Here is a 27,566-nt window from a genome sequence, read left to right on the forward strand (position 1 = left end):
TAAAATACAAATGTGAATTTAAATACTTTTATTGATAGGAATCTGTTTCCTGTTTTATATTTTGAGGATCTGCAAAACTTTTATTCAAAAAAGGATTAAATGGTGGGGAAAACTTGTCTTCAACTCGTGACCAAGCCAACCCACTTCACAGTTAAGATGAGGGGTAGGGAAGGAGCTGGCTCAACCTGGGGGCCGATTGCCTACCTCCCATTAGCCTTCAGACCAGAAGCCTCAGCCCCAGTGGCTTGCTGTCTTGCTTAAGGGAGCGAGGGTATTTGCCTGCAGGGTGGGATGACCCTGAGCTCAAGCCAGGGGGCTCCAGCCTGCAGACCGTGTGGGCAGATGCCATGGTGTGGAGACGGGTGAGACCAGGATCAGAGACAGTAAGGTGACCCTACAGTGCAGTGAAGTGGACTCCTGTCCCAGCCAGGTCACAGCTAGCATCCCAGGGCTCGTCCACCTCCACACTGGATTCCCAAGTGGCTTACTGTCTTCTCTGGGCAGTCAGTGGGTCATAAGCGCTAAGACCCTGAGGACTCAAGCCCCTGCCCTTTGACCACTTCTAGCCCCACCCTCTTTCCCTTGAAGAAGGAAGCCAGGCAAGAGAGCAGAGGCCCAGGGCAGGGGAGTGAAAGGGCCAATTTAATGAGAAACTACAAACTGAGAGCAGCCATGATTCACAGTGACAGGAGGCCATGCAGTGGCAGTGCGAGACGAGGAGAGGGGCGGCGGGTACAGCGGTCCACGTGATCGAGTTCACAGACAAACCAGGAAATACAGTGTGGGCTCAGGCCCAGGGCAGGTGTCCACCAGGGCACTTCCGCCACGTGTGGCTGCTCCTTCCTCATCCCCAGCCTGTCCTAGTCCAGTGCCACAGCTCCTCCTGCTGCAGTACCTGCTGCTGAAACAAGCACAGTGACAGCAAGTCAGCCAGGAGGAGGGGCCCAGCGTTTACCGAGAAGAGGATCCATGAACGCACTGCAAATCTGAGCGTGTTTGCGAAGCGGTCCCTGTCCCCTCCAGTCCTGGCCGGGCTACGCCAGCCCCTGGGCAGAGGTCTTGCCCACACACAGCAAGGATGTGGTATAGGCAGACGAGCTAGGCTCCTGGGCGTTCCTTCTGGCACTAGCAGAGATGGGTTTGTGGAGGGGTGGCCAGAAAGGGAGCTGGGCAGGGGCCAGAGGCAAGTCCCTTCTTGGCAAGCGGGAGCCTTAAGTGCTTACCCCGTTACTTGCAGGTGTGCTAACCTCTCTACCTTACCCCAGGTGACTCCTGGGCACTTGGAAAAGGTGTTGAGTTTCTGAGTTCTGAGGGCCAGAGTCATTCCTTCTAATACTCATGCCCACCTCTGGCACCCCAAAACAGAGCCAGGCCTTATGTCCCTGTCCTGCTTGGGTCCACTCCCCCACTCTCAGCCCAGCAGATCAGAAATAACCGTGGCTACAGATACAGCCCCAGTGCAGGCCCCAGTTCTGCTCTGGCTGCTTCTGGTCCCAGGGAGAGTCAGGACCAAGTCTATACTTTGTACAGAAGAGGAATGAGAGAGACCCCAGCAGGGAGACTGTGCGAGGAGACCCTTCCCACTTTATCTTCCTCATCACAAACACCAAGCACACCAGCAACATGCGGCTCAGTGCCATCCCCCTGCCACTCGCTGACCCTTGGCCTTAAATCCAACAGAATTTTTGCCGAAGAGTCAGATGCTCAGGGAAGGGCAAGCCAAAAAGGACAGGACTTCCAGGGGACCGGTGGAACGGCTTCCATCCCCAAATGGGAGCGGGGAAGCGAGCCACTGAGCAAGGGGAGCAGAAGCACAGGGGGCCAGACTGACAGCAGGGAGTCCAGTCCCGGCTCCGTTAGCACAGGCGCTTGTACGTGTAGATGTAGGCTTTGCAGCTGGGGCACGTGTGCGTCACGTCCTTGAAATCGTTGATGAGGCAAGGGATCAAGCAGCAGCCCAGATCACACCTGAATCAGAGACCGGGAAGGCAGGGAGGTCAGAGGAGAAGGCATTGAGGGCACCCAGGGCACCCAAGCTTACTCCAGCCCCTACCCTCTAGGCGCCCACACCACCTACCCCATGAAGCAGCAGAAGAAGCCAAGCACGAAGTTCATCAGGCCAATCTCATAGGAGATCTTGGTGGTGATGGCCTGCTGGCAGTGGGGACATACCGTCTGTACAGGCGCACCTTCAAAGATCTCTCCCTGCAGCACCGTCACCGTGGTGGCGGCCCCTGAAGGAACTAGGACTGTGGCAGTGTGGCCCCCAGGGCCAGGATAGGGCCCTGGCGGATAGGGCCCTGGTGGATAGTAGCCCATGGGTGGGTGGGGGCCTGGAGGAGGGTAGAAACCTGAAATGGCACAGAAAACAGAACAAAGACGTGGCTGGCTTGCCACCTGCCCCACGTGAGAGGTAAGCACAAGGCCCCAAGGACCCCAGGACACAAAATGAGGCCTCAGGGACCAGGTCCTGGGCCAAGGTGACCATGACAGTCTCCCAGCCCTTCCTGGTCCCGACCCTGTGAGCACCAGGACAGAGCAGCTACTTGGTCCAGCCAGACGTGGCAGAGCTGGGAGAAGGCCTCATCTCTCCTTGGTCTCCACCTCATGTGTGTGCTCCCTGCCTCTGGCACAAAGGGGACGGGGCACTGTGTCCCACAGGAGGGAAAGCCTCGCCGCACACCAGCCCAAGCCCCTCTCACGCACACAGGGCTCTCCTTCCCACCAGCGTCAGATCCTGCACTCAAATACCTGGGGCCGCCTGTGCAAGAGCCCTGGGACTTTCTCCAGCCTGAGGACTCCTTCTGGAGAACTGCTGGGTGAGCAGGAGCCCACACCTCCACCAGACTCCACGCCCTGGCAGGGAGAGGCCCCTGCAGCACCCATGAGTCAGTACCTCTCACAGGCCTGAGGAGCCTTCCCAGGAGCTAACCCTACCCCCCGCAGGGCCCAGGGCTCACATGGTTTGCCCACAATACCTGCACAGCAGCGCCTTGCTCTAGGACACTTGTGCCCCACCCCTCAACCGTCCACACTGAGAGGCAGCCCCCCCCCCCCCTTACTAGAGAACACACGGCAGGCAGACCACCTGCCTACACCAAAGGGTGGATGGCAGCCCAGATGACACACTGGGTGCTGGGCAGGGCAGACCCTGTGCTCCCCCTATCCTACTTACCTGGAGGCATGTACGTGCCGTCTGCATTCATGTGCGGGGGGATGAAGCTGGGCTGAGGCATCGCGTGACCTGGTGGCTCATAGGGTGGGGGACCGATATCTGCGGGGGGCATCGACATGCCTGGTGGGGGCTGCATCACAGCTGGGGAGGTGCGGCCTGGACAGAGAAGGGCAGGAAGAGGGAGCTCAGAGGGCAGTGGCTGCAGAGTCAGGCACCAGCTTCTAGGAGCTGGGACCATCAGGGGCACTGAGCCCTACCTGGGGTAGGTGGGGCTCCACTCTTCTCCTCCAGAAGGGGGGCCGTGGGGCCTCCAGGATAAGGAGGGGGTGGCTCGTTGGACATCTCTGCTGCTTCTCCTGGGCCTGGAACAAAAACCCAGACGTGAACCAAGCTCCCAGCCTCTGCATGCTGGTCAGGCATCGGCCTGTGACCGTCCTCGGAGCCCAAGCACACAGCCTCCCGTGAGTGCTCCCACAGGTGTGCCCTGCCCTTGCAGCTCGAGTCTATCTTACTCCTCCACGTAAATCTCCGTGCTCTGGGTGGGGACAGGGCTTATGGACTAGGACTGATTCCTTCAGGAAAGGGGTTTGGAGTCAGTGGGCTCCCTCTAGGCCCTGGAGATGCCCCACCATTGCCAAGGATATGCCAGGCCCAAAGCCACCATCCTGCACCATCACCCATGCCCCTGCATCCGAGCCAGAGGGCAAGGGTGCCCTGTGAGGGCAGAACATGGTAAGGCAGACCCTCCCTCCCTCCCTCACGGCAGCAAGCTGCCTCCGTGCCGGAGCACTGCGTGGCTTGCCTGTGGGAGAGGATCTGGGAGACTTGTTACCTCGAATCCCAGGCAGTCAGAAGGGGAAGCAGGAGAGGCTCCTTCCACTGCCACGCAGACACGCAGGCCTCTGGGGAGCTGTTGGGGGGTGGGCGGGGGAGAAGAGGCAGGCCTCAGCCACACTCCCTCCCCCATTCGGGGCTGGTTCCGCCCCTCCCGGCACAGCACCCTCCCACTTGCCGACCCACTCCGGTCCCCTTCCTCTCCGCTGCTGGTCCCAAGTCCCTCCCCAGCAGGCTCAGACTGGCCCCCACAGACCCGCAGCCACTGCAGGAAGAAATGAGAACAGGCGTCTCCCTACTCCCCAGCTCTCACAGCCGCTGTGCATGCGGCACAGAGGCCCTTGTGCTTGTTGAGGATGGGTAGGAAAGAAGATGCAGAGTGAAACATTTCCCTCACTTCTTTCCCTCCCAAGGCTCCCTGAGCACCTGCTGCTGGGCCCTGGGGAGAAACGGGAAACCTGGGGCCTTCCTGCCCTGGGTTGGCATCCTGTCTCCTTCAGCAAGGCCCCTCCTTTTCACTGTGCCCAGCATAGAAGGCTAGAAATTAGCATTTTGAAGTAGGGCTTCATGTTTTTTTAAGTGAAATAAAATAATAGGAACTAACTCTAAACAGGACAGAGAGACACGCAGTGAAACCATCTCTGTCCTAGAGGCCCACGAGTGAAGTTCAGAGCCACATGGGGATGAAGGGCCCCAGACGACCCTACGGGGGGCAGAGGGAGCCTGGAGCCTCGTTAAATTTCACACATCAGTGGCAGGGCCTGAGAGACCAAGTCCAAGCAGCAAAAGAAATGGATATCAGTAAAATTAAAAGCTTGGGTTTCAAGGGCACCACCAAGAAAGTGGAGAGACTGCACACGGCACAGATTTTTACACATCCTCTACCTGCTAGAGAACTTGTATTTACAATATCTATATAAAGAGCTCTAACTCATTAACAAAAAAACCCAATTAAAAAATGGCAAAGGATCTGAATACACATTTCTCCAAAGATAAAAACAAATGTTCAATGAATACATGAGAAGCTGAACACCTAGCCAAAAGGAAACGCAAGTCAAAACCACAATGAGGTACCATTTCTTGTTACCACAACGAGAAAGTAACAAGTATTATGTAGAGAAACTGGAACCCCCACACTGCTGGGGGTGGGGCACACGAAAGCACAGCACCTTTACACTGCCTGGTGGTTCTTCAAAAGGTTAATACAGTTAATTACCACATGACCCAGGTGATTCCCCTCCCAGGTGTGTATACAGGAGAACGGGGAAAACACACAGAAACTTGTACACAAATGTTCACAGCAACATTCTTCATAGTAGCCAAAAAACGTACGCAACTGACAGCATCCAACCACTGATAGGTCGATAGCCCAACTGTACATGTGCTGATGTGTGCCCACCGTGGAATGCTACAACCTGGATGAACCTGGAAAACAGGCCGCTCAGTGAAAGAGACCAGACACAAAAGGCTACATACGGTGTGATTCCTTACATCCAGAACCGGCCAATCCAGACACAAGAATCATATTCATGGGTGTCAGGGCTTAGGAGGTGGGGGTGGGCAGAGAGTGATGAATATGGAGTTTCCTTTTGGTTTCCTTGCCAACACTGGTAGTAATGATGGTTGCAAAATATATTAAAAACCAGTGAATTGGGGCGCCTGGGTAGCTCAGTCGGTTAAGCCTCTGACTCTGGATTTCAGCTCAGATCATGATCTCACAGTTCTAGAGTTCAAGCCCCTATCAGGCTCCACACTGACAATGCAGAGCCTGCTTAGGGTTATTTCTCTCTCCCTCTCTCTACCCCTCCCTAGCTCAAGCTTGTGCTCTCTCAAAATAAAGAAAATTTTAAAAATACAAGAGTGGGGGCGCCTGGGTGGCACAGTCGGTTAAGCGTCCGACTTCAGCCAGGTCACGATCTCGCGGTCCGTGAGTTCGAGCCCCGCGTCGGGCTCTGGGCTGATGGCTCAGAGCCTGGAGCCTGTTTCCGATTCTGTGTCTCCCTCTCACTCTGCCCCTCCCCCGTTCATGCTCTGTCTCTCTCTGTCCCAAAAATAAATAAACGTTGAAAAAAAAAAAATAAAAAAAAAATACAAGAGTGAACCGCACACATTAAATGGGGAAATCATATGATATTTGATTATGTCAATAAAACATTAAAAAAAAATTGCCCGATCTCACGCAGCCAGTCTCTCTGTATATCCCTGCCTGTCTTATGCATAGTCACCCATATTTTTATATAGTTGCTGGTGTGACGGTTTTAATATGTATCACGTGTATTTTCTCCATCTTACAAGACACCACGACCATCAATTTTAATATTCCCTAAAATGGGCCCATCACGGTTTACCAACCCTTATTAAGGCATTTAGAAGGCTTCTTGTTACTTTCAGGAAAAAAAAAAAAAGAGAGAGAGAGCGAGACAGAAAACCTTTGGCTAACACTCTTTCATTTTCTTGGGTTATTTCCTTTGGTCAAACCTGCCAGAAGTGAAATTATTAGGTCCAAGGGTATGGCCACTTTGTGCTTTTTGGGAAGGATGATGGCAACTTACAGTACAAACTTTGGATACTACTGTTAATTGCTAATGTGTAATGTTAAAATGACAACTTGGTTACTTACTTCTTTGACCACTATGAAGCAGAACATCTCCCAAGAGTTTATATATTATGACCTGTTCTTTTGAGTTGCTACTTCTAATAATCCTTTAAAGACATGGAAACCAAGAAAAGATGGGGACTTATCCAAGGTCATGTGGCATATAAGAAGAGGAGGAGACTTATCTGAGGTCACATGGCATATGAGAGGTAGAGTCGAGTCTAGGACCCTGGCACGACTCTCCCACCAACCAACCCTGCCTGCAGGAGAATTTCAATAGTGCACGGTCAAGAAAGGGAGGCCACAGAGTCTCTAAAGGGCATCACACGAGGTCTGCTTAGGCAGGACTGGAATGTGTGTGCTGGGCCTGGGGATCCTTACCAGCCCACCAGGCGCCCTCCCGACGGCAGGAAAAGGCAGCTTTCCTTAAGAGACTTGACTTGCGTCGGCGGAACACTCTGTATTACGCTAAGTCTCTCTGATATGGGCCAATACCTGCCTTAAACTCCTATCCTACAACCATCTGGGATGCCCCTGAGGTGGCACCACCGTCTATCTCCAGGTCCCAGCTCACCAGGGACCCGGCCAGGAAGAAGAGCTTCTCGGGTGCTGGGAGAGAGGAACCAGCCTGGGTCTTCCAGGCACCCCCGCGTCCCGGGGCCACATGCGCACTTGTGCCACCTCTGAAGACACAAGAGTGGCCTGCCTTTTCACCATCATCACTAGATCTAATTCCATGGTTTCTGAGAGCACGAGATTCTGCTTCTGGAATTCCACCGTCATAATGATGGCACGAGCCCGCCACACAGGGCAAGGCCCTCCCCGGTACCCACCCAACTGAGTCGACCGCTGTTCCTAGAGCAGGCACAGCTGCCAGCTACATGGACACCTGCAGTGCGCACAGGGACACTGCCACTCAGGCCACAGACCGTACCACCACCTGCCTCCATGCCTCCCTTGCACAGCAGGGCTCTATTGCTCCCCTGTCTCACTGCCTTACCCCTACTCCCTCCCCTCCCCTCTACATCCAAACCGAACCATCTTCCAGCTGCCTTCTGGAACTGTGACCTGTGGCAGAGACTGGGGTAGGCCCCTTCGGTATGGAAAAAGGTTTCTGAAAAACGGATCATCAACTTTTCTGGAATTCAATCTCCACCCCCCAGCGCCTCCCAGTATAAAACCAACGTGCATGCCACAAAACTGCATCATGTGAGGTGTAATAAAAACTGTAAAACTGCTATGATCTTAAAAAAAAAAAAAAACAACCCAACCCACATGTCCAAAAGCACAAGTTTTCCAATAAAAATGCACACTGCTCAAATTAAGCTACAAATGCAAACGTGTAATGTGAGATCACACCCTGGTCGGAACATGTATCACCAGAGGCTAGGGAAGGCCACCAGACCCCGTCCCCATCGGTTTGCAGTTCCCAACAGAAGAGGGGGGTCTGGGGGCCAGGGGTCCTGGGAGCTCAGCGAAGTCAACATGCAGTCCCGGAAACCCAAGACTGGCCTCTCAGTCTCCCAGTCCGGTCCCCAGCAGCACACGGGTGTGAGGGCAGAGAGATGGGGCACCCAGGACACCAGGACTCCATACAGGAGCAGAGGTGCCCTCCGTGAGCCAAAGCACATCACACAAGAAGGATGATTCTTTTTGTTGTTAAGTTTGTTTATCTGAGAGACAGACTGAGTGAGCAGGGGAGAGGCAGAGAGGGAGAGAGAGAATCCCAAGCAGGCTCTGTGCTGTCAGCATGGAGCCCGACGTGAGTCTCGATCTCTCACAAACCGTGAGATCATGACCTGAGCTGAAACCAAGAGTCAGACGCTTAACCAACTGAGCCACCCAGGTGCCCCCCAAAAAGGACAACTCTTAAACGAAGTGGTCATGTCACAGAGTCACAGTGCAGGCACCCCAGTCAGGGGCACGCCCCATGCAGGCTTCAGGGGCAGTGTACTCCAGGAACACAGACCCCCCCACACCTTGCACAACCTCAGAAGTCCAAGAGATGTTCCTGAGTGAGGACCTGGTGAGGCAGTCTCTGGACACTCCCGGGGTGCTTGCTATGGGTGCTAACCTGTCCCCCTCAGTCCCACGGGGCAGCCCTCCTACCACCCCCACCTTGAGAAAGTAAGCACGCTCCTGTCACACCTAGGGTCACACATCCTTACAATCACAGCGTCAGGTGTTTTCAATGGCTTCTCTTTACCCTTCAGTTCCTGTTTCCCTGTTTTCCAGTGAAGGTCTAGGGACACTGAGGGATTTCCCACTTAGTCCTGGATGAAAGTGATGCCCCAGCCCCAACAGCTCCTACTTTACAAGCCAATGACCCTTGGGAAACAGAGCTGCTTTCCAGAGGCTGAAACTAAGCAGGATCTGGAAACGTGTGCAGGGTGGAGGTTAGGTTACTGGTTGGCACCTGGTCACAGGAGCCTCGAGTCAAAATGACAGAGGACATCAGTGTCCCCTTGACTCCATTTTCAGGATTGAGGCTGCCCTGGAAGTAACAGTCCTGACCTTCGCTGGGGGAGGGAGGCAGCTTGGGCCAGGTGGCTCATTCATTTAGAAGGCTCAAGACTCCTGAGAAGGTGCTGTGGACTGTGAGATACACCCTGTGCCTGCAGCACCCCCCGCGCTGTCCACTGTGATTCTTTGCACACTCATTTCCTTGAGATCGGCAAGAAAACCCTTAGAATGGAAAGGGCCATGGCCTGCCACAGGACAGTAAGGCCCTGGGGAGCCGAGGACAGATTCAGGAGAGCCCCAAAGGACGGGGGCAGTATGCCCAGGAGAGAGGTCCCGAGTGGTCGCTGGCAAGAGATGCATGGGCAGGCCTGCACATGCTTCTTGGCCCACTGAGAGACAGGATGGGCCCACCTGAGGCCCAGCCTGGCCCCCACACCCACAACCAACATAGGCTAGGACCCACTGTGCGTCCACGTAGAATGGAATTGCTCAAGTCACCCTAAACTGAGACGAAAGCCACCTCCACGTCTGTCTGTCTGTGGACCTACGGCTGGCCTGTCTCTGCCGTGATCTCACTTTCCCAAGGGCAGCAGGTGCTAAGGCTTCTGGGGGGACGGCATGGACCTCCCGGGCACAGAGCCAGGCCCCTTCTGCAAAACTGCCCACAGCTTCCCTCAGCCCCGTGGAGTCCTGAGTGCCACCTGCTGGACCGGCAGCCACTGGAGCCTGGCCCCACCTGGCACTCAGCGCAGGCCCACTGCAGAATACAAACTTCTGCCCTGCACCCCAAGGTGGGTTCCACCCTAAGCCGTGCCACAGAGAATAATCAGGCCTAATGCCCATGGACAGGTTCTTGCTTCTCCTCTGATGAGCCGGAGGGGCCAAGTGAGGCTTCCCCAGGTGTGAGGAAAGAAATGATATCCTGAGGTGCCTGCTAGGGGCTTTAGGCTGTGGGGCCATGAAACCAAGCAAAACTGTCTTACTGCCTCACCACCCCTACTCCCACCCCACCAATCCCAGGCCCTGTCTGCATCCAACACAATACTTTAAGCAGATGAGGAACGGGATAGCTCCAAGGACAGGACACGGTTCCAATGTGGGGGCAGGAAGGCAAGAACCCAAGACCCCACCCCCTTCTCCCATTCACAGCACGGCAAGGATCTGCCTCATGTCAGTCACCGGTTAACGGGAAAACAGGGCATACGTGGAGAGTGTGGAGGTCTGGAGTCAGCCCTGGCCTTGAAGCCGGTGGCCCTGAGCGAGTCACAGACCCTCTGTGAGCTTCGGTCTTCCTGGGACTAGAACCCCTGCCTCCTGACCAGGCTGCATGAACAGTGATAATGACACGTGCCCGGAAGACTCACTGTGCAGGGGAGCAGAGCCCTTTAGGGTCAAAACACACGTCACACGTCTGCTGGGGGGAACAGTAAGGCTCTGGAATCAGACAGTGGTGAAGGTGGCAGAGCTCTTTCAACATACTAAAGCCACTGAACTGGGCACTTTATCTTTATTTTAGAGAGAGCCTGCAATCGGGGGAGAGTGGCAGAGGGAGAGAGAGCATCTTAAGCAGACCCAACCCTCAGCAGGGAGCCTGACTTGAGGCGCGATCCCACGATCCTGGGATCATGACCTGAGCTGAAATCAAGAGCTGGACATTCAACCAACTGAGCCATCCAGGCACCCCAGACTGTTTACTTTAAAAGGGTGGATTGGATGGCATGTGAATTACAATTACATCCCTCAAAAAGCAAAACCCACCCAGGTGTAGCTATCTGTCTCTGTGTGTGCACCGTTATAAACCAAAGAGACAGAGGAGAAACACCCAGACCAAGATCATCGTCTCTGGGGTTGAAGTCTGGCAGTCACGGTCAAGAGAGGTGAGACTTCTTTCATTACACACATGCGCAAGCACACACGCATCTATTAAACAAAGAGGTATCTGCATTATTTGCTTGGCTAAAATCCTGAAAAGAATACACTTTTAGGACAGAGCAGCGATGGGCAGCTTTGGTCCCTGGTGACACAGAGGAGGCATTCACCTCCTGGTGCACCGATTTCAGCTGCCCTCCTCTGTCCCCTCACATCACAGGGAGGAGTTACAAGCACAAGACCTCGGGGCCCTGGGAAATGCCTCTGAGCTCCACTGTGCTCCCAACTGTTCACCCTTTGCTGCAGAAGGTGCTGCTGATCCAAGGCGGGCTTCCCACGGGAGCTGGGTGGACCGGGGCCCAGGCCCACAGGACACACTCCTGCAGACCTGAACCGTCCCCCGCACACCGCCAAGAGCTACCCAGCCCTGCCCCCACAGGACCCCAGACCCAGGGCAGCGACAGAATGCCTGGTGCAAAGACCCATCTCTGCATGAGAGGGCTCTCCTGGAGCCGGAGGAGGGGCACAGGCGGAGGACAGTGCCCAGAAGGAGGAATTTGTGACCTCAGTCTCCCCAGGGGCCTGCAAGAGCAGTTCTCTAGTGTTCTGAGTCTCCGGACTCCCTCACACTCAATTACTGAGGACTCCAAAAAGGTTTTGTTTTTGTGGTCTACCAATACTTGCCATACTAGAAATGAAAAATGAGGACTTTTTACAAGTATTTATTAATTCATTAAAAAACAATAAATGCATTACATGTCAACATAAATAGTTAAAACAACTACCTTCCCAAACAGCTACCTTCCTAAACAACTGTAATGAGACAACCGGCATTGTTTTACATGTTTGGAATCCTTTTTAATTTCTGGCCTACGAGAAGTCTGCTGGGTTCTCTTGTCTGCCTCTCCCTCCAGTCGGCTGTGCTATGTTGTTTTGGTTGAAGTACTAAAGAACATCCAGCTTCCCACAGATAAGTATCTGGAATAGTCCTTTCAGATCCGTAATTGTGGACATTCTTCCATACCACAGCCAAACCTGACAAGTGGTACCTTCTCAAAGGTTAGCTACAATATGGAATCTGAATCCTTAGTGAATTTTTCCCACGCCTGGTAACAATGCATTCTTCTACTCTGCATTTCGAATGGCTCTTTTACACATGCATGGCTTCTAACGGCACGCGTGGCTCATCTGGAAAACACGGAGCCCCAACTACGTAGAGCTAACAGCGCTGACACACCTTACGATACGTAGCATTCCCCACACTCAAATCACACCGTAACACCTGCAATCTCATCAGAAGAGTCTGTAACTAATGGGAAACTGTCAAGCTCACAGTGGCAGATACAAGTTTCCCATAATTCTAACTTCCCCGTGAAAGTTCATTTTATCATTGGCCACAAACAGAAGAACAAATTTATCACTGGCGACAATTCTAAAAACAGAGGGCAATTGTTTTCCTTGAAGTAGCGGGCTCACTGTTCATTTTGAAGAAAATGCCCACTAAATCTCCAAGCCTAGGTAACCATGGTTTGTATATCAGTCGTTCTTTTAAGGAAACGTGGAGCACCACGAAAAAGCTAGTTCAGCTCACAAGTCAAATGACTATACATGTGCTTCTTCCTGGGGCATCCATCATACTTGGTGTGTGCATTGATCTGTCACATGTTTCATCGTGTAGAATGTTAAAAAGATGTGTACTCGAGGGTCAGGATTATTTAGTAATATTAATCATTTTTACCGCTTTCTCTCGTAGGAGTCATGGGTGTGGTGAACAGAATCCCAACAGCAGTTTGGTGCCCTCGCTGCTTTTGCACCACAAAAGCAAAGCCAGCATGCTGAGAAGGGCGATACCACGTCTTAGCGTCACTGGATTTGTGACCGTCAGACTCCCGGAAGCCTCCAGGAGACCGCACACATCACCGCTTGAGTACTGCTGGTCTAGGGGAGCCCGCAGACTGGAAGGGGCTCCACGGCCAGGGAGAGCTGGGAGAGCCGGAGTGGCCCAGCCGGTGAGCCCGCCCCGCCCAGGGACGTGGGCTTTCCAGGAAGCATCTGACCAGCTCACACCAGCTGACCACTTTCCAGCTGTGTGACCTCACCGTGTCTCAGATTCCAGAGTTTTTAAATAGAGGAAAGCATGCCTACCTCGGGGGGTTGGAGCAAGGTTTAAGGTCAACGGTGTGTGCAGTAGCTCAGGACCTAGCACAGAACACCGAATAATAGCACCTGCTATTATCATCGTTCACTCTGAACAACCTGCAACAGGAAAGAAAAGGAAACAGGCACCAAGGCCTCTGCCACGCAGCTCCTGCCCCTACAACTGCGGGGGTCCCGGTGTGTGCTCCCCACAGGATCCTGGGGTGTCTCAGAATCAAACCCCCTCTGAGTAGCTCAGCCCCGCAGAGTTCCTTGGTGACAGAGCCAAGTTGAGGCCACTTGCTCCGTAGGACTCCTCAAGAGATGCTATGTACGAGGTACTAGACGGCTGCTCCCAAAGGGCCCAACTTCACAGGCAGTGACACCCCTGGAAAGGGTGCTCAGCCCGGACACTCTGGGCATCTGCCTGAAAGCCTGGGGCAAGGTGGCCGGGCGGCAGCAGCTGCGGGACCTTTCTGAAGGCGGGCTGGCCTGAGCACTGCCCCCCTCTGGAGGAACCACCTTCCTGGCAGCAGTGGCACTAGGAAGCCAGCTGGCCCCAGAGGGGCTCCTCTGTCCCCAGGATGCATGTTCCAGGTACCTGGCTTGGAGCAGGACTTTGGGATTTGTTGGGGAAACTCAGCTTTCCACGTTGCCTGCAGCCTCCCACGTGCTGGACAGACAGGCACCCGCTGCCCAGGAAGGTTAGAGGCCCGGGGTACACAAGCCAAACACCCTCTTGGTGTCCAAGAGCCACCCAGAAAAGAGGGAAGGAGAGCCCGCATTGCCCCCTGCTGAACCCCCTCACAGGAGGCCCGGCCCACACGTGAGTGCATCATCCCAACCTTACCTGCCCTCCCTGGAGGCTGTGTGAGAACTGAGACATGGATGTGGAGAAGCCACGGAAGGACCAGGCCAACGGGAGGTGTCAATGACTGGGGGACTTACTTGCCAGGGACGGTCACAGACTTCCGGGGCAACACTATGCACCGTTCTGTTATCCCAAGCCCCCCGGGCTGGGCTTAACAGTCTGTGTGATCGCCACTTCACAGAGGTCCTTGCAGGGTGGGACGGTGCTTCTTCTGGGAGTAACCAACTGTTGGTTCACAACAGTAGTTGTGTAGCATGCAGGAAGTGACAGCACAGTCCCTGCCTTCCAGAAGCTCACAATCAACCGGGGGAAGACAGGCATTAAATAACCACACCAAACGCCAAACCTAATTACAAAGTGTGCAGTGTAGTCTAGGGGACTTTGAAAGCACAGAAAAACTGGACACATTCTGGGGGTCAGGGAATGGCTCTCCGAGCAAGCCAGGAGGAGGTGGAGTTAATGAGACCAGCAGGCCAAGGAGGGGATGGGAGCAGCGGCTGGACCGGGAGTGACAGGTGAAGGACAGAGGCCGCACCGCTGTGGGTGGCCAGGTCCCAGCCTGGAGCCCCTGTTCAAGCTGCACGGCCACAGGGGGCTGCTCTGCCGGAGCACACAGAGGGTGGACCCCCATGGGGGAGCTGCACCAACAGGCAGGGTCAAGGGCCGGGAAGCTCACAGCACCTCCACAGCAGCGCCCTGGCTTCTTCTTTCCTGGCCTGTGATCCTAAATGGTGCCCCGCATCCCCAACCACTCAGTCTTCAGGAACAAAGATGTCAACTTTCTTTCTCAACCAACAATAAAGTTTTGAGAGCACAGGGTTCAATGGCATCCTGCCCACTATGACAGACTGTAGGACCTTGGACAAGTTATTGAATCTCTCTGAGCCTCAGTTTCCTTACGTGGACCACCACACTCCATTTTTATTCAGGGCAACAACGTCTTAGCTAAGATACTCCCAAGCCTTTTGTCCAGTCACCTGTGACCACACGACTACACTCTGGCCAGTGAGTCATAGAGTAGTGATGTAAGGACTGGCAGGAAGGTGCTAGAGGGGAGCCACCTTTCGTCCTCCTGCCCTCCTGTCCGCTGCCTGGAATATGGATGCAGCAGCTCCCAGAGCCATGCTTGACCACGAGGTGACCCTGGGCATGGAAGCCACACCAAAGACACGTGACGGTGCCCAGGCCGTGGAAGACCAGAGACACCACGCAGGCACTGAGATTACCACTTCCCGTCTCTTCTGTGTGAGAAAGAAACAAACTTGCTTTAACTTGGTTTCTTTGGGTTTCCTCGTAAATGCAGCCAGACCTAATTCCAGTAATCAAAGAGAAACAGAAGTGCCAGTTTTCCAGCAATTCTCATACTACAGTCGGAAATTACTTGTGACTGGTAAATTTCAAGTTGATTATTCTCAAGGAAGGAATACGAGTGTCATTAAAAGTATACAGTGCTGGGGTGCCTGGGTGGCTCAGTCAGTTGAGCATCCAACTTTGGCTCAGGTCATGATCTCACAGTTGATGGGTTCAAGCCCCATGTCAGGCTCTGTGCTGACAGCTTGGAGCCTGCTTCGGATTCTGTGTCTCTCTCCCTCTCTGCCCCTCCCCTGCTCATGCTCTGTCTCTCTCTGTCTCTCAAAAATAAATAAATGTTAAAAAAATTAAAAAAAAAAAGTGTACAGTGCTAGGGGCACCTGGGTGGCTCTGTCAGTTAACCATCTGACTTGGGGTCAGGTCATGATGTCACGGTTCGTGGGTTCAAGCCCCCGTCGGGCTCTGCGCTGACAGCTCAGAGCCTGGAGCCCGCTTCAGACTCTGTGTCTCCCTCTCTCTCTGCCCCTCCCTGGCTAATGCGTGCGCTCGCTCTCTCTCTCTCTCAAAAAATAAACATTAAAAATGCTTTAAAAGAAGGTACAGTGCTAGTTAGGCTGAAGGTATGTCGACAAGTGGTCCATAGCTGAAAAGCTCCCATCGTGGACTTCCCATGGACTTGGCTTTCTCTAGCCTCCGCACAGGTTCACCAAGCAGGCCCTTGAGCTGCCAAGTTCTAGCCCCAGAGGGCCTGGGAAATCCTGCCTGTGGCCCATTTCCATTGTTCTTACCGATGGAGGCGCGGGATGAGAGACAATCCTTCCCTCAGATAGCATCGCTGGTGGCTGCGAACGACGTATTTTTACACGTGAATAGGGGCTTATCTGATGCCAGGGGAATTCTAAATATTCAAAACAAGCTAAAGACACGGAAAGGACCAGAAAGCAGATCTGGTTTTCCCATCTGCCTCTCTCATCCCACCCAGCCTGCACGCTCCTCCCTGATCATGATCACCGAGCCAAACAACTAGTACATCAGCCCAAGCCAATGGCCCCACGAGCCATCACCGGTGCCCTTTCACAGGGAGACCTGCGCCCTCAAGTCCCAGGTCGAGCTGAAAGAACAGAATCCTCACCCGGTGCCCGGGCGCCAGACCCCACACCAGCCGTCTGGTCCCCCAGCTTTCTCATGTGTAACATGGCGGCAGCAGCCCCTGCCCCCGCAGACGTGTGCAGAGGCATAAATGAGGCTGGGAGGAGCACACAGCTCAGAGCCTGTCACACGGTGCTCAACGCAAATTCTTGCTCACGTCACTTGTATTTATGGAGCCGCAAGCAGAGCGTGAGAAGTCCACAATTAAAAGAGAGAAAATACACTGGTTGCTCTTAGAAGCAAAATCAAAAGGCAGACAGACAGGACTCAAAGAATGGGTCTAAACTAAAAAGCAGTAAGATCTCCAGGAGCTGTGACGATGACAACGGTAATAACTGTACAATTTACATCATGCTGAATTCTTGTCAAAGCCTCAGCAAACCACTCTGAGTCCCCGAGTGTCAGGAGCACGCGGGCCACAGCAGAGCAGGTTAGCAGGGCTTGTCTGGAGGACAATTTTGCTACCTCTTCATTCTATTTGACTAATTCCATTTCAAGGCACTTGTCCTAGAGATAAGTGAACACGTGAGCAAAGAGTCACATGCAAAGTGTTTGTATGTATCAACATCTTGTGTTCCACCAAAGGGACTGGTTACCCACGTGGTTTATCCATATAGCATAATATTTTTCGCCCCAGAATGTGATACAGACCCATTTCAGAGGTGGAAAGGTTGTCTTTTTTTTTTTTTTAAGTTTTTAATGTTTATTTTTGAGAGAAAGAGAGAGGGAGACAGAGTATGAGCGGGGGAGGAGCAGAGAGAGGGAGACACAGAATCCAATGCGGGCTCCAGACTCTGAGCTGTCAGCACAGAGCAGAGCTCGAACCAAGAACTGTGAGATCATGACCTGAGCCGAAGTCGGATGCTTAACCAACTGAGCCATCCAGGCGCCCTGTGATTCTACTTTAAAGATACATATTTACATACAAATTACACACCAAATGTGAAGAATTGTTTTCTCTAGGTAATAAGATTTTGGATCACTTGTTTATATACAAACACACATACTGAAAGTTTTACCTGTAGTTTCTAATTTTTCTAGGATGAGCGGCTCCTTTGACTGGTTCCTTCCCAAAAAGGCTCATAAATGTAGGCATATTCCTCCTCAATCCTGAAAGATACCTCCAATTGTAATCGAATTTTGCCTACAGGAAAAGCAATAGTCCAAGAAGCACACCCGAGGACTGTCGATTTCCCAGCTCTCCTCTCAGAAGCGGTGTGACGGTCTTCACGCTGGTCCCATAAGAGTCTGCTAGCAGGAGCCGGTTCTCTGGACCAGGGCACCTTGCGTCCTCCAGTAAAACTGAGGGTCCGGACCCGTAAGCTGGAACATAAAGGCTATCCAAGGGAGTTCTAACCTCAGAGACCCTGCCTGGGGAGCCAGCAGGCCACGTGGCAGAGGAGGGCAGGAAGAAGAACCCAATGGACGCATGTAAAACCGAGACAGACAAGGTTACTGGGCTCGCCTGAGGCCAGCAGCTGGGGCAGGCGCTGGTAGTGCAGGCCAGGCCTCTGACCTGTGGTCCAGCATCTCCTCCGCCTTCGAAGGTGCCCCCCGGCAGGATGGGCCTCCGGAGCCTGACAGAGGAGGAGGAGGAAACACAGACCAGAGGAGGAGGAGGATGGAACGAGGGTGGAAAACAGAGCCGCAGCCCCCAATGAATAAACAAGTCATCTGCACCTGTCCGACAGGCAGGGCTTGTGAACTAAAGGGCCAGCTAATTTTAGAAGCAGGAAGAATCTACAGAACCATCACTTAGACAACCATGAAGCCCTGAAAAGAAAGAATCCTTACCTCTGCCTGCACTGAGCTGACACAAAGCAGTCTTTGCATTGACTCCATTTTAATCAGTTATCTCAGATCAAGACATACCATTCTGATCCGTGTAAAAGCACGAGGCCCTACGTGCAACCAAGCCACATGGCCACGACAGTCACGGCCACCCGGCTGGAAGAATCTTACTTCAGACACAAATGACTACAGCGTCGTTGCTGGCCCAGCAGGGGAGCTTAACCAGACCTTATCCAGGTCTCCCTGCCCAGAGCAGTGAGGAAGTATTTGTACATCATTTACATCCTTCCTGTTCCAGGGCATTCTCCCAATTATCTTAAACAAAGCACAGCTGGGTGCAGAACAGGAGTTGCAACAACCTCACCAGTGCCAGCGTGACATGCTGCTAGAGGTCGTCTGGATGGCACCAAGTGAAAAAAGCCAAAACCAGTCTACATGTCGCAGATGAGTAATTCTTCCTGGAGACCACTGCAATGGTTGGATGTTGTCAGAGACAAGCATCTGAGGAGCACACAGTAAGAAGCTATGTTGCAGGATCAATGGAAAAAGCTGAGAAACCAGAACAGTCCAGGGATACGCTCTCCAGTTGAAACGTGCCAGTCAGGCGGGGCTGGCGTCCACGACGACATGATGTCCACAAAGGTGAAAGGGAAGAGTGGGAACAAAAGTGCTCCGCACGTGAGTGAGGAATACACCTAACCCGTATTTTGAATTACCTTACAAGAAATAGTATATGGAAGGTTAACGAAATTCCTATCACTGTCAACGGACATCTGGCCCAAAGAGTTTACTCATGCCACTTGGGACAGAAGAACTATTTCCGATCTTCTCCTTGGGAAAATGGGAGCTCACACTATATCTGGAGTTGCCTTATTTATGGCCATGTGCATACTTCTCTCTGAGTCACACATCTAGAGACCACCTTTCAGGCGAGAAATATCATCAGAGATCACAAAGTCCAGAGTCTCAGCTGACATTCGTTACTCTTCAAACATCGCCTAACACCCACCAGAGGCAGGGGGCAGTGCCGCAGCCAGTGACGGGCAAGGACAGGCAGCGCCCACCCCCCCGGCTGCTCTCGGACTGCGAGCCGGCCCAGCTTCTCGTAGAGGGGTCCGGCCTCGTGCCCGATGTGCATTCGACGCACCGGTCTCGGCCCGGTCTCTGTTCTCACACGTACTCAAAAGTATGCTGCAGCGGATCCCACACTCCCACAGAGGGCTGCGCACACGGGAATGCCACCATGAGTTTACAGGGATTTCACTTACCCAGAACTGAAGGAGAAAACAACTCAAGTGAGCTGACCAGTCCCCCTGCTTCTCCCTCAGTGAAGGCTGGGCTGGGGAGCACCAGAACGTGGGAGCACACGCGGCCTCGTCAGGAGCCCAGTTCCTGCAAGCCTCTGAGCTCACAGACAACTCAAGGCCTCTCCAGGGCAGGTGGACCATGAGGTGTCTGCTCCACCAGCTGACTTTATTTTTTTTTTAATTTTTTTTTTCAATGTTTATTTATTTTTGGGACAGAGAGAGACAGAGCATGAACAGGGGAGGGGCAGAGTGAGAGGGAGACACAGAATCGGAAACAGGCTCCAGGCTCCGAGCCATCAGCCCGGAGCCTGACGCGGGGCTCGAACTCACGGACCGCGAGATCGTGACCTGGCTGAAGTCGGACGCTTAACCGACTGCGCCACCCAGGCGCCCCTCCACCAGCTGACTTTAGAACCCAGCCACTGAATGTTCAGTTGGGAATTCAACCCGGTATTCAACAATGTATTACCTGTACTTCACAGAGCACCAGGGCACACGCAGACCATGGTCCCTACACCTCAGGACTTTACCAGCCCTTACAAAGACGGGACAGCTGAAATGCAGACACACTATGCAACTTTCTTCAATACATAAACACCCAGCACACCTATAAGTCAGGCACTACCTACGCCCTGAAGATGGGGAAAGAAATGTCTAACAGACCTTACATTTGGGGGAGATAGAACACAGAAACAGGTAAAGATTACAGTTGTCAGACAGCGATGCATGCCATGGAGGCACACAGAGCAGGGAAGGAAGTGCTACAGGGATGCAATTTTAAACAGGGAGGGTTTCTCAGAGTGGGCAGCCCTCAGGCCAAAGATGAGACAGGCCACGTGCACAGCTGTGCAAAGAAGGTCCAAGCAAAGAGGGTTAAGTGCAGAGACCTGCGGTGTGCCCACACCATGCTGGGGGCTGGGGAGCGTGGGTGCTAGGAGAGTGGGAGGAGCTGAGGGCAGAGAGACCGGCCCTCGGCAGGCCAGGTCCTCAGGCAGCTAGAGGAAATCCACTTTTATTCCAAGTGAGATGGAGGGCTTGGAAAATCAGGTTGTCCGTTTGTCCCACGGCTCTCTACTTCCTGCACGATGCCTGGTGTACTAATGTGGGTCCCCAAAGTCCTGACATCAACAGGGGGGTGCTAGAGGTTGGGAACCCTTAGCACTCAGCCCCCACCTGTAGGAGGCATGCCTTCTTTTTGGCCAGTTTGAGTGGGGCCACAGAGAAATGGGACAGGCAAAGCAGGTAAATGCACACAGAAATACACATAACCACAGCTTGTCTATACAGGACAGAAACCGAGGCCTGAGCCTCAGACAGCAGAGAATGCCCCAAGAGTCCAAGAGGTGAGAAGGGGTCCGAGGGGGCCTTCCAGCCTGGAGCAGTGCGGAACTCTCCCAGGATCGGCAAGGGCCAGCGTTACCAGCACAGCTGTCACTATCTAAGTCTGTCTTTTCTTTCTTTCAAGGGACTTAGATTCTTCACTCCTTAATTCAGCCAGCATTTCATGGGCCCCTCCATGGAGGTCACTCATCTTGTGGTCCCCGCCCTCAGGGAGCTGCACATCCTGCGACCAAGCCAGCTCACACTCAGGAAGAATTTGCAAAAGATACTGAGCGAAACCCAGATGAGAACCCAGGACAGCAGGTGCTCCAGGTGAGAAGGGGCTTCTGTGGGTCAGGGCACTGGAGAGGCTTCAGGCCATGTGGGCCCTGCAGGAAGGAGGGTAGGGATTCCAGGCCTGGGACACCAGAGTCACCATGAGCAGAGGGGAAACAGAACACTAGGGTCAAGGGCTCAGCTTCCCCAGCAGAACCAGCAGCTCCCGGATAGCACGGACAGGGTCTGGGGCCAGTATCTCCACAGCTCTGGGAAGCACGTCAAATACTGGCTGACTCGGTGGATAAGTAATGCAGCCTGGCTGGTACTCTGGGCAGGGGCTCTTCCCCATCCCATAGGCCCTATGCCATTAGCAGTGCCCCCGTCCCCAAGACGGATGTCTGAGAGGTGTTCCAGACTCTTTTCTGGCCCTGCTCTGGCAAGCCCTGCCAATGTCATGGTTCAGAAAGGTCTGAGATCCACTTTGTCACCTACTGGTCAAGGTCTAAGGGGGAAGAGTCTAGACCTGGCCCCATGTTCCCTGTCTCTCCACTGCACTCTACTGCAGCCACCCAGATTGCAATGCGCTCTTCTCCAAACAAAGCAAACCCCACCCCTACGGAAGGACCTTACCCAGAACCCTCCCTCAACCTCCACACACCTCCCCGGACCCCTTGCATTCCCTGTGACTCCCTTCACACTTTACTCATCTCCCAACCAGAGCAACTGGGGGGGCTCTCCCACTTGGGTCCCCACAGGCCTTGCCCAGCCCCTGGCATGGGTATACAAAATAAGCGAGTCCGTGAGGGTTGAGGTCAGCCTAATCAGGTTTCCTGTGCTATTCCTGGCCCAAATGCCCACCACCCACAGCCACGGGGCCAGAACACAGCCGTAGCAGAGACAGAGTCCCTGATTTCCTGATGAAAGCGCCTTTGTTTATGGTCAAAAATCCAAAAGACCCCTTTTCTAGAGTCACAGGCAACGCCCTGGAGCACTTTTCACTAGGAGGCCAGGACAGCCCATGTTCCCCTCAGCATCACCCCCTTCAGCCCTGCTGTGCCACTATCTGGCCATCTTCCGAATCATTCCTCAGCTGTGAGACGCAACACAGGTGAGGACGCTGCCAGGTGGGCCCAAAGCAGGTAGAGAGAGAACTCCCTGCAAACACAGCTGCATTCGCTGCTGCCTCCCCAGCCTCTAAGACCTTTACCCTTAATACTGATTAGGACTGTGACAAGTTTCACTTCCTCCCGGAGGAACAGAGGGTTCGAATTCTCCCCAGACCCCACCCCGGACACACCTTCAGCCCTCTCTACCTCCTCTGCCTTCCCTGGCCTCTATTTCTCCTTCAAGGGAAAACAAAGACATTGGAAAAGATATGAATTCAGACTGAATCAACACTTATTGGACACATCATGTATCCAGCACATCCCGTTTTTACTGGACCTTCATGAGAACTGGTGGTAAGAATCAATGGTGCTGGGGCTCCCAGTGGCCAGACCACAAAGGGGACACGAAGGGGCTCATAGTACCCATGGATAAGGAGCACCAAAATGACGATGACAAACGCTTTCTGGAAAATTGATCCGACATTCCCAAAAAACATCACAACCACTTTTATGGAAGCAATCAGGTCACTGGACTTCCTGACCCTGCACTGCATGGTTCTGTGCTGGTTTTAGTTCGTCTGACATGAGGGGACACTAATCTTTTAGTGAGAACAGACACAGGACTATCTCACCTGGGTGTTGCTTTTCACCTATCACAGATGTAGCAAGTGAGGTTCTGGGAGGGCAAATGCCCGGTCACACAGCTTGGAAGCGACAGAAGTGCCCCCAGCACGGTCTGCCGAGTCTAGACAGTACTGGCCCCAGAACCCCACCATTGTCACCAGAACCTGATGACTCACAGAGCAGGAGAGGTGCTTGGTCTGCAGGCTCAAGGGCAACCAGACCTGCCTCTCCCTGGGTGGGCTGCCCTCTCCGGGGAGACGCTTTGCACAGGCCCAGGCCCAGCACCCCTCTCCTCTGCAGCACTAAATTGCAATGCAGTATTCCCATCTCCTGGGGAGACGTGCCTGGGAGAGTCCCGACTGCAAGGATGAGAAGCCGGAAGCCGTCTGTGGGGTTCTAGAAACTGGCACGCTCCCCCTCTGTACACTCCATTTCCAAGTCCCCTTGTGGAGGCATAATAAACCTCACGCCACCCCTGTGAGCCTGGCTCTCCTCTCTCCTCCCCACTGAGGGCCAACATTAGCTGCTGAGCTCCCCCTGCATGCTGCCTTCCCACCAGCGTGACCGCTTCCATTCATGTAAGGACACAGACATCAATATAAGGTGCCGTGACTCTAACCGCCACAGTCCCCTGTGTCCTACATGGATAAAAAGATGTGCATGCCCTTTGAATGGTGTTTCTGAAACTGGAGACAAATTTCCACAGGACTGGTCACTTCTCCCCCTCTCAGACAACCAGAAAGGATTAAGGGTTGGTGTTTGTGGCTACAGAACAAAGTACTCAGCCCAGGGGACTCAAAGCTTGTCAACTGGGCTATGCAGCGCTGTTCCCTTGGAGCTTTAGAAAATACACCAAACAGGCAGGCTCAAACCAAGCAAGCTTACTCTGTGAAGAGCAGAGACAGAGTATTCAGGCTGACAACCTATCACTATGGCTGGCATGATATGCCGGAGCAATCTATTAGGATACATTTCATTCGTGGCCCCTCAAAACAGTTTTGGTCCCTGACATATTACTCTACGTCCCACACTCCATGTTTCTGCTCTTAGTGATTTTGGAGCCATGGGCCGCTGTTTTCCAAGTCTCTGTAAGAGCACGTGTAAAGTTCTTTCCTGGTTCCACGGGCCCATCCTATGGAAAAACCTCGAAACTCCTTCAGCTCCACAGGGGTGGGAGACAGAGAGATAAACCTTCAACACCCAGGGCTTCTGTTAGTTAAAAAACAACATGCAAGATTCTACGACTCTATTATATACGTGTTTAACTATTTGGGAGGGACACAGACTGATGTCCACACTGACTTTGACATACATAAACAAACAAGGTGGTCTGTTGCTTAGATTTGTGATAAAATCCAATAAAATATTCTAAATTTTAGGTGGTGGCCTATGGGCATTCAGCGTAAAGTTCTCTCAACTTTTAGGTATCTTTCAAAATCTTCGTAATTAAATGTGGGAATTGAGGGCAAGGCAGAGCTGGCACACCTCCTCCCACCCAACTCCTAAGTCAGCCCGGAGATAAGAAACCAAGTGCCAAGGAGAGAGGTCACACTTATCCTGGCACTGCCCGCCTTGCAGGAGGGACCAGGTTACATACAAACCTGGTATAAATGCTCTGCCCCAGGACCTCCGTCCTTCACTTTGATAAAGCTTCTCAACCCCAAATGTGACTGAGAATTAGCCGGGGAGCTTATTAAACAGTCCTGGGCACATCCCATAACTGCTGAATCAGAACCCGGGGGAGGGGGGGCTGCCCCCAGGAACCAACCCTTTTAACAAAGGCCCTGCCCTGGTGATTCTGAGGCAAAGGATCTCAAACCCACACAGGAGAAACTCAGAGTCGCTAGCTCCTTACCTGACACCTGTTGAGAAGCCTCCTGGGAACATTTAGAGGAAAACAGAAAACGCACACCCACGAACAAGTGCCCAAAGCCGGGCTAGAAAAAGCTGTGAGAGTTCAACTACACCGAGGTCCTCGACGGCACGAAGCCGGGCTCAAAGCCAGGCCAGGTCACTGCCTCCGGGCGGGCGCGGACGCGGAGACCTACAGACGTCGGCGAGCGGGGACGAGCGGGGGAGGGAGAGGCGCGCGGGCCCCTCGGGCCTGCCAAGGTCACCGAGGAGCTCAGCAGGGGCTTCCGTCACAAGGACCCTGCCCCCGACCCCCTTTCCTCGAGGACACAGCCGCCGCGTAAAGCTGGAGACGGTATTTCCCCGACATTCCCTACTGGGGATGTGCGAGAGGTGATGAGCGAGCAGGACCCCGAAGAGCGGGCCGGCAGCCCCCAGGGCACCGGGCCCCGGCGCCCGCCCGGGCCTGGCGAAGCTGGAACCACAGCCCCACGGGGAGCCGGCCAACCCAGCGACGGTGCGACGTCAAAACCCCGAGGGCCGCTCTGGATCGCATCAGCTCCCGCTGCGCCGCCCCCGGGGACCCTTTACCTCGGGAGGCCGGGCGCCCGAGGCCGAGCGAACGCCAAAACAGGCCGGGGTCCAGGCGCTGGGAGGACAAGACCCTCAGCCCCGCGGGGCTTTGCGCGCACGCCGCCCCCCGCCCGCCCAAAGGTCTCTGGGAGATGTAGTCCGTCTGTGCGCCTGAGGCGCGCTCCGCGGGCCGGGGAGACCACAGTGCCCGACATGCACCGCGCAGGCGCCGCAGGCGGGGGCTGGGGGCTCCGCGGTCCGAGGTCATCCCCCCTCCCCCCGGGGGCCGCAAACGCCCAGCCCTGCTCCTGGGGGAGGCTCCCTGGGAAGCTGTCTCCAGTAGCCGAGGCGACTCACCGACCCCGCGGCACCCGCTGCGGCCGCAGCAGCAGGAACGGCCACCTCCGCAGCTCGCCGTCGCGCGTCTGTCAGAAGGAGGCGGGTAGGCTTTGGAGCAGGGCGTCACGGTGAGAGGCGGAGCCATGAGGTCAGCGCGGGGGCGGGGCCTCTGGCAACACGTGACGAACCCTGGTGAAGTCAGGGTGAGCAGAGGCGCTTCGGCGAAGGCTGGACACGTGGGAGGGCCGGGATAGATGTATCCAGCGAAAGAGGAGCCGGAAGCTAAGGGAAGGACCCAATTAGCGCTCCCTCCCACCTTCCGGGCACCAGGGCATCCGTCCAAGCAAGGTGCACCTTCCTTCCATTATTTAGTCAACAAATGCTTATTGAGAGGAGGTGCTGTGAGTTCTGCGAATGTGCGCAGAATGGGAGAAGCTTTAGATGCCTGGTGTGGAGGGGCCAAGCTGAGGTCAGTTAAGGCAACATTCTGCCCTATTTTAGTTCTCATACCGTGAAGTCGTGTCTTTGTGTATGGTTAGTACCACGTCTTTTGCCTTCTTGCGCTTTTTGTTGATTTTCCTGTTTAAAATGGTGTCTGAGCATAGCCCCCAAAGCACTGTCCAGTGTTCCTAAGCATAGAAAGGCTGTTATGTGCCTTCAGGAGAAAATACCTGTGTTAGAAAAACTGTTACGGTTATAAGTTATAGTGGTGTTGGCTGTTAGTTCAGTGTTACTGAATCAGCAGCATAGAGTAAATAAGATGTCTTTAGATAGAAACATTCATAAAACATGGTTATGTACTGATTGGTTAATGCAAATGTGACCGGATGCTGGCAGGAACCCTACCCTGTATTTCTCCTAGGAGTGGTAGTTCACTACTCGCTAATCCAGTGTTTACAGTGACTTCATACAATATAACTACCACTAATAATGAGACTCCACTGTTTATGATCAGTTGACATTTTAAGGAATCATTATGATTGCCATGTGGAAAATGGTTTATACCAAAAGAAGCTGAGAAACAAGCACATATGTAATTCTAAAAGTTCTAACCATATTTAAAAAAAAAAGTAGAAAGTGGGGTGCCTGGGTGGCTCAGTCAGTTAAGCATCTTACTCTTGGTTTCAGCTCAGGTTGTGACCTCACAGTTTCATGGGTTCGAACCCCATGTCGGCCTGTGCTCTGACAGTGTGGACAGAGCCTGCTTGGGATTCTCTCTCTCCCTCTCTCTCTGTCCCTCCCCTACTCACTCTGTCTCTGACTCTCTCAAAATAAATAAATCAACTTTTTTTAAAAGTAGAAAGAAACAGGTGGTGTTAATTTTACTAATATATTTCATTTAAGCCAATATGCGTGCAAAATATTATTTTTCAGTAGTCAGTATAAAAAATTATCCATGAGATATTTTATGGGTTTTTTCCCAACCCTAAGTGTTGGAGATCCAGTGTGTTTTTAGACTTGAAACAGATCTCATTTGGGATCAGCTAGATTCCCAGGGCTCAGTAGCCACATGTAGCTTGTAGATGCCATATTGAACAGTGCAGATATGGAACATGTATTCATTTGCTTGTTCAACCGTGCAAAGTTTTGGTCTCTGCCTGGAAACATACAGAATGGAATAAAGCCCAATATCCGTTCTCAAAGTGCACATAGTCCAGCTAGGGAGACGAATATAATAGTCTGTGTTGAAGACATCGAAGACATCAAAACAAGGTGCTCTGAGAGGTCAGGGAGGGAGCAATCAGATGAGGAAAGCTTCAGAGAGGAGATAGACATTTAAGATAGGACTTGAAGGATGTGTAAGAATTCCCCAGGTAAAAGAAGTTAGGAGAAGGGCACTCCTAGCAGTGAGAGTTGCTTATGCAAAGTCCCAGAGAAATGACATATGGAGGTGCTTCTGGGGAAATGCAAGCAATTCTTTATGGCTGGATTGTAGGGTGTGAAAAGGGAGAGTAGTGGGTGGGAAAAGATG

At 53.3% G+C, this 27,566-nt stretch overlaps 1 protein-coding gene across 6 annotated transcripts; it reads right to left on the reverse strand.

The window, feature by feature from the left end:
* Window positions 1–13: 13 nt before the first annotated feature.
* On the reverse strand, window positions 14–25,682 carry CDIP1 (cell death inducing p53 target 1). Of its 6 annotated transcripts, none has more exons than XM_030300707.1 (7): window positions 25,613–25,672; window positions 4,008–4,085; window positions 3,433–3,537; window positions 3,176–3,331; window positions 2,078–2,351; window positions 1,832–1,968; window positions 14–898 (listed from the first exon to the last, which is right to left on the reverse strand). In XM_030300707.1, the coding sequence occupies exons 3-6, from the start codon at window positions 3,515–3,517 to the stop codon at window positions 1,857–1,859; spliced, it is 627 nt and encodes a 208-aa protein (XP_030156567.1). In that variant the 5' UTR covers window positions 3,518–3,537; window positions 4,008–4,085; window positions 25,613–25,672; the 3' UTR covers window positions 14–898; window positions 1,832–1,856. The 6 variants fall into 6 exon arrangements, with proteins under 6 accessions (XP_030156567.1, XP_030156566.1, XP_030156562.1 ...); XM_030300706.1 differs by having other exon boundaries at window positions 14–901; XM_030300702.2 differs by having other exon boundaries at window positions 14–1,968; window positions 25,613–25,682.
* Window positions 25,683–27,566: the final 1,884 nt, after the last annotated feature.

This window comes from Lynx canadensis, chromosome E3 (assembly GCF_007474595.2).
Source record: "Lynx canadensis isolate LIC74 chromosome E3, mLynCan4.pri.v2, whole genome shotgun sequence".
Classification (NCBI taxonomy): Eukaryota; Metazoa; Chordata; class Mammalia; order Carnivora; family Felidae; genus Lynx; species Lynx canadensis.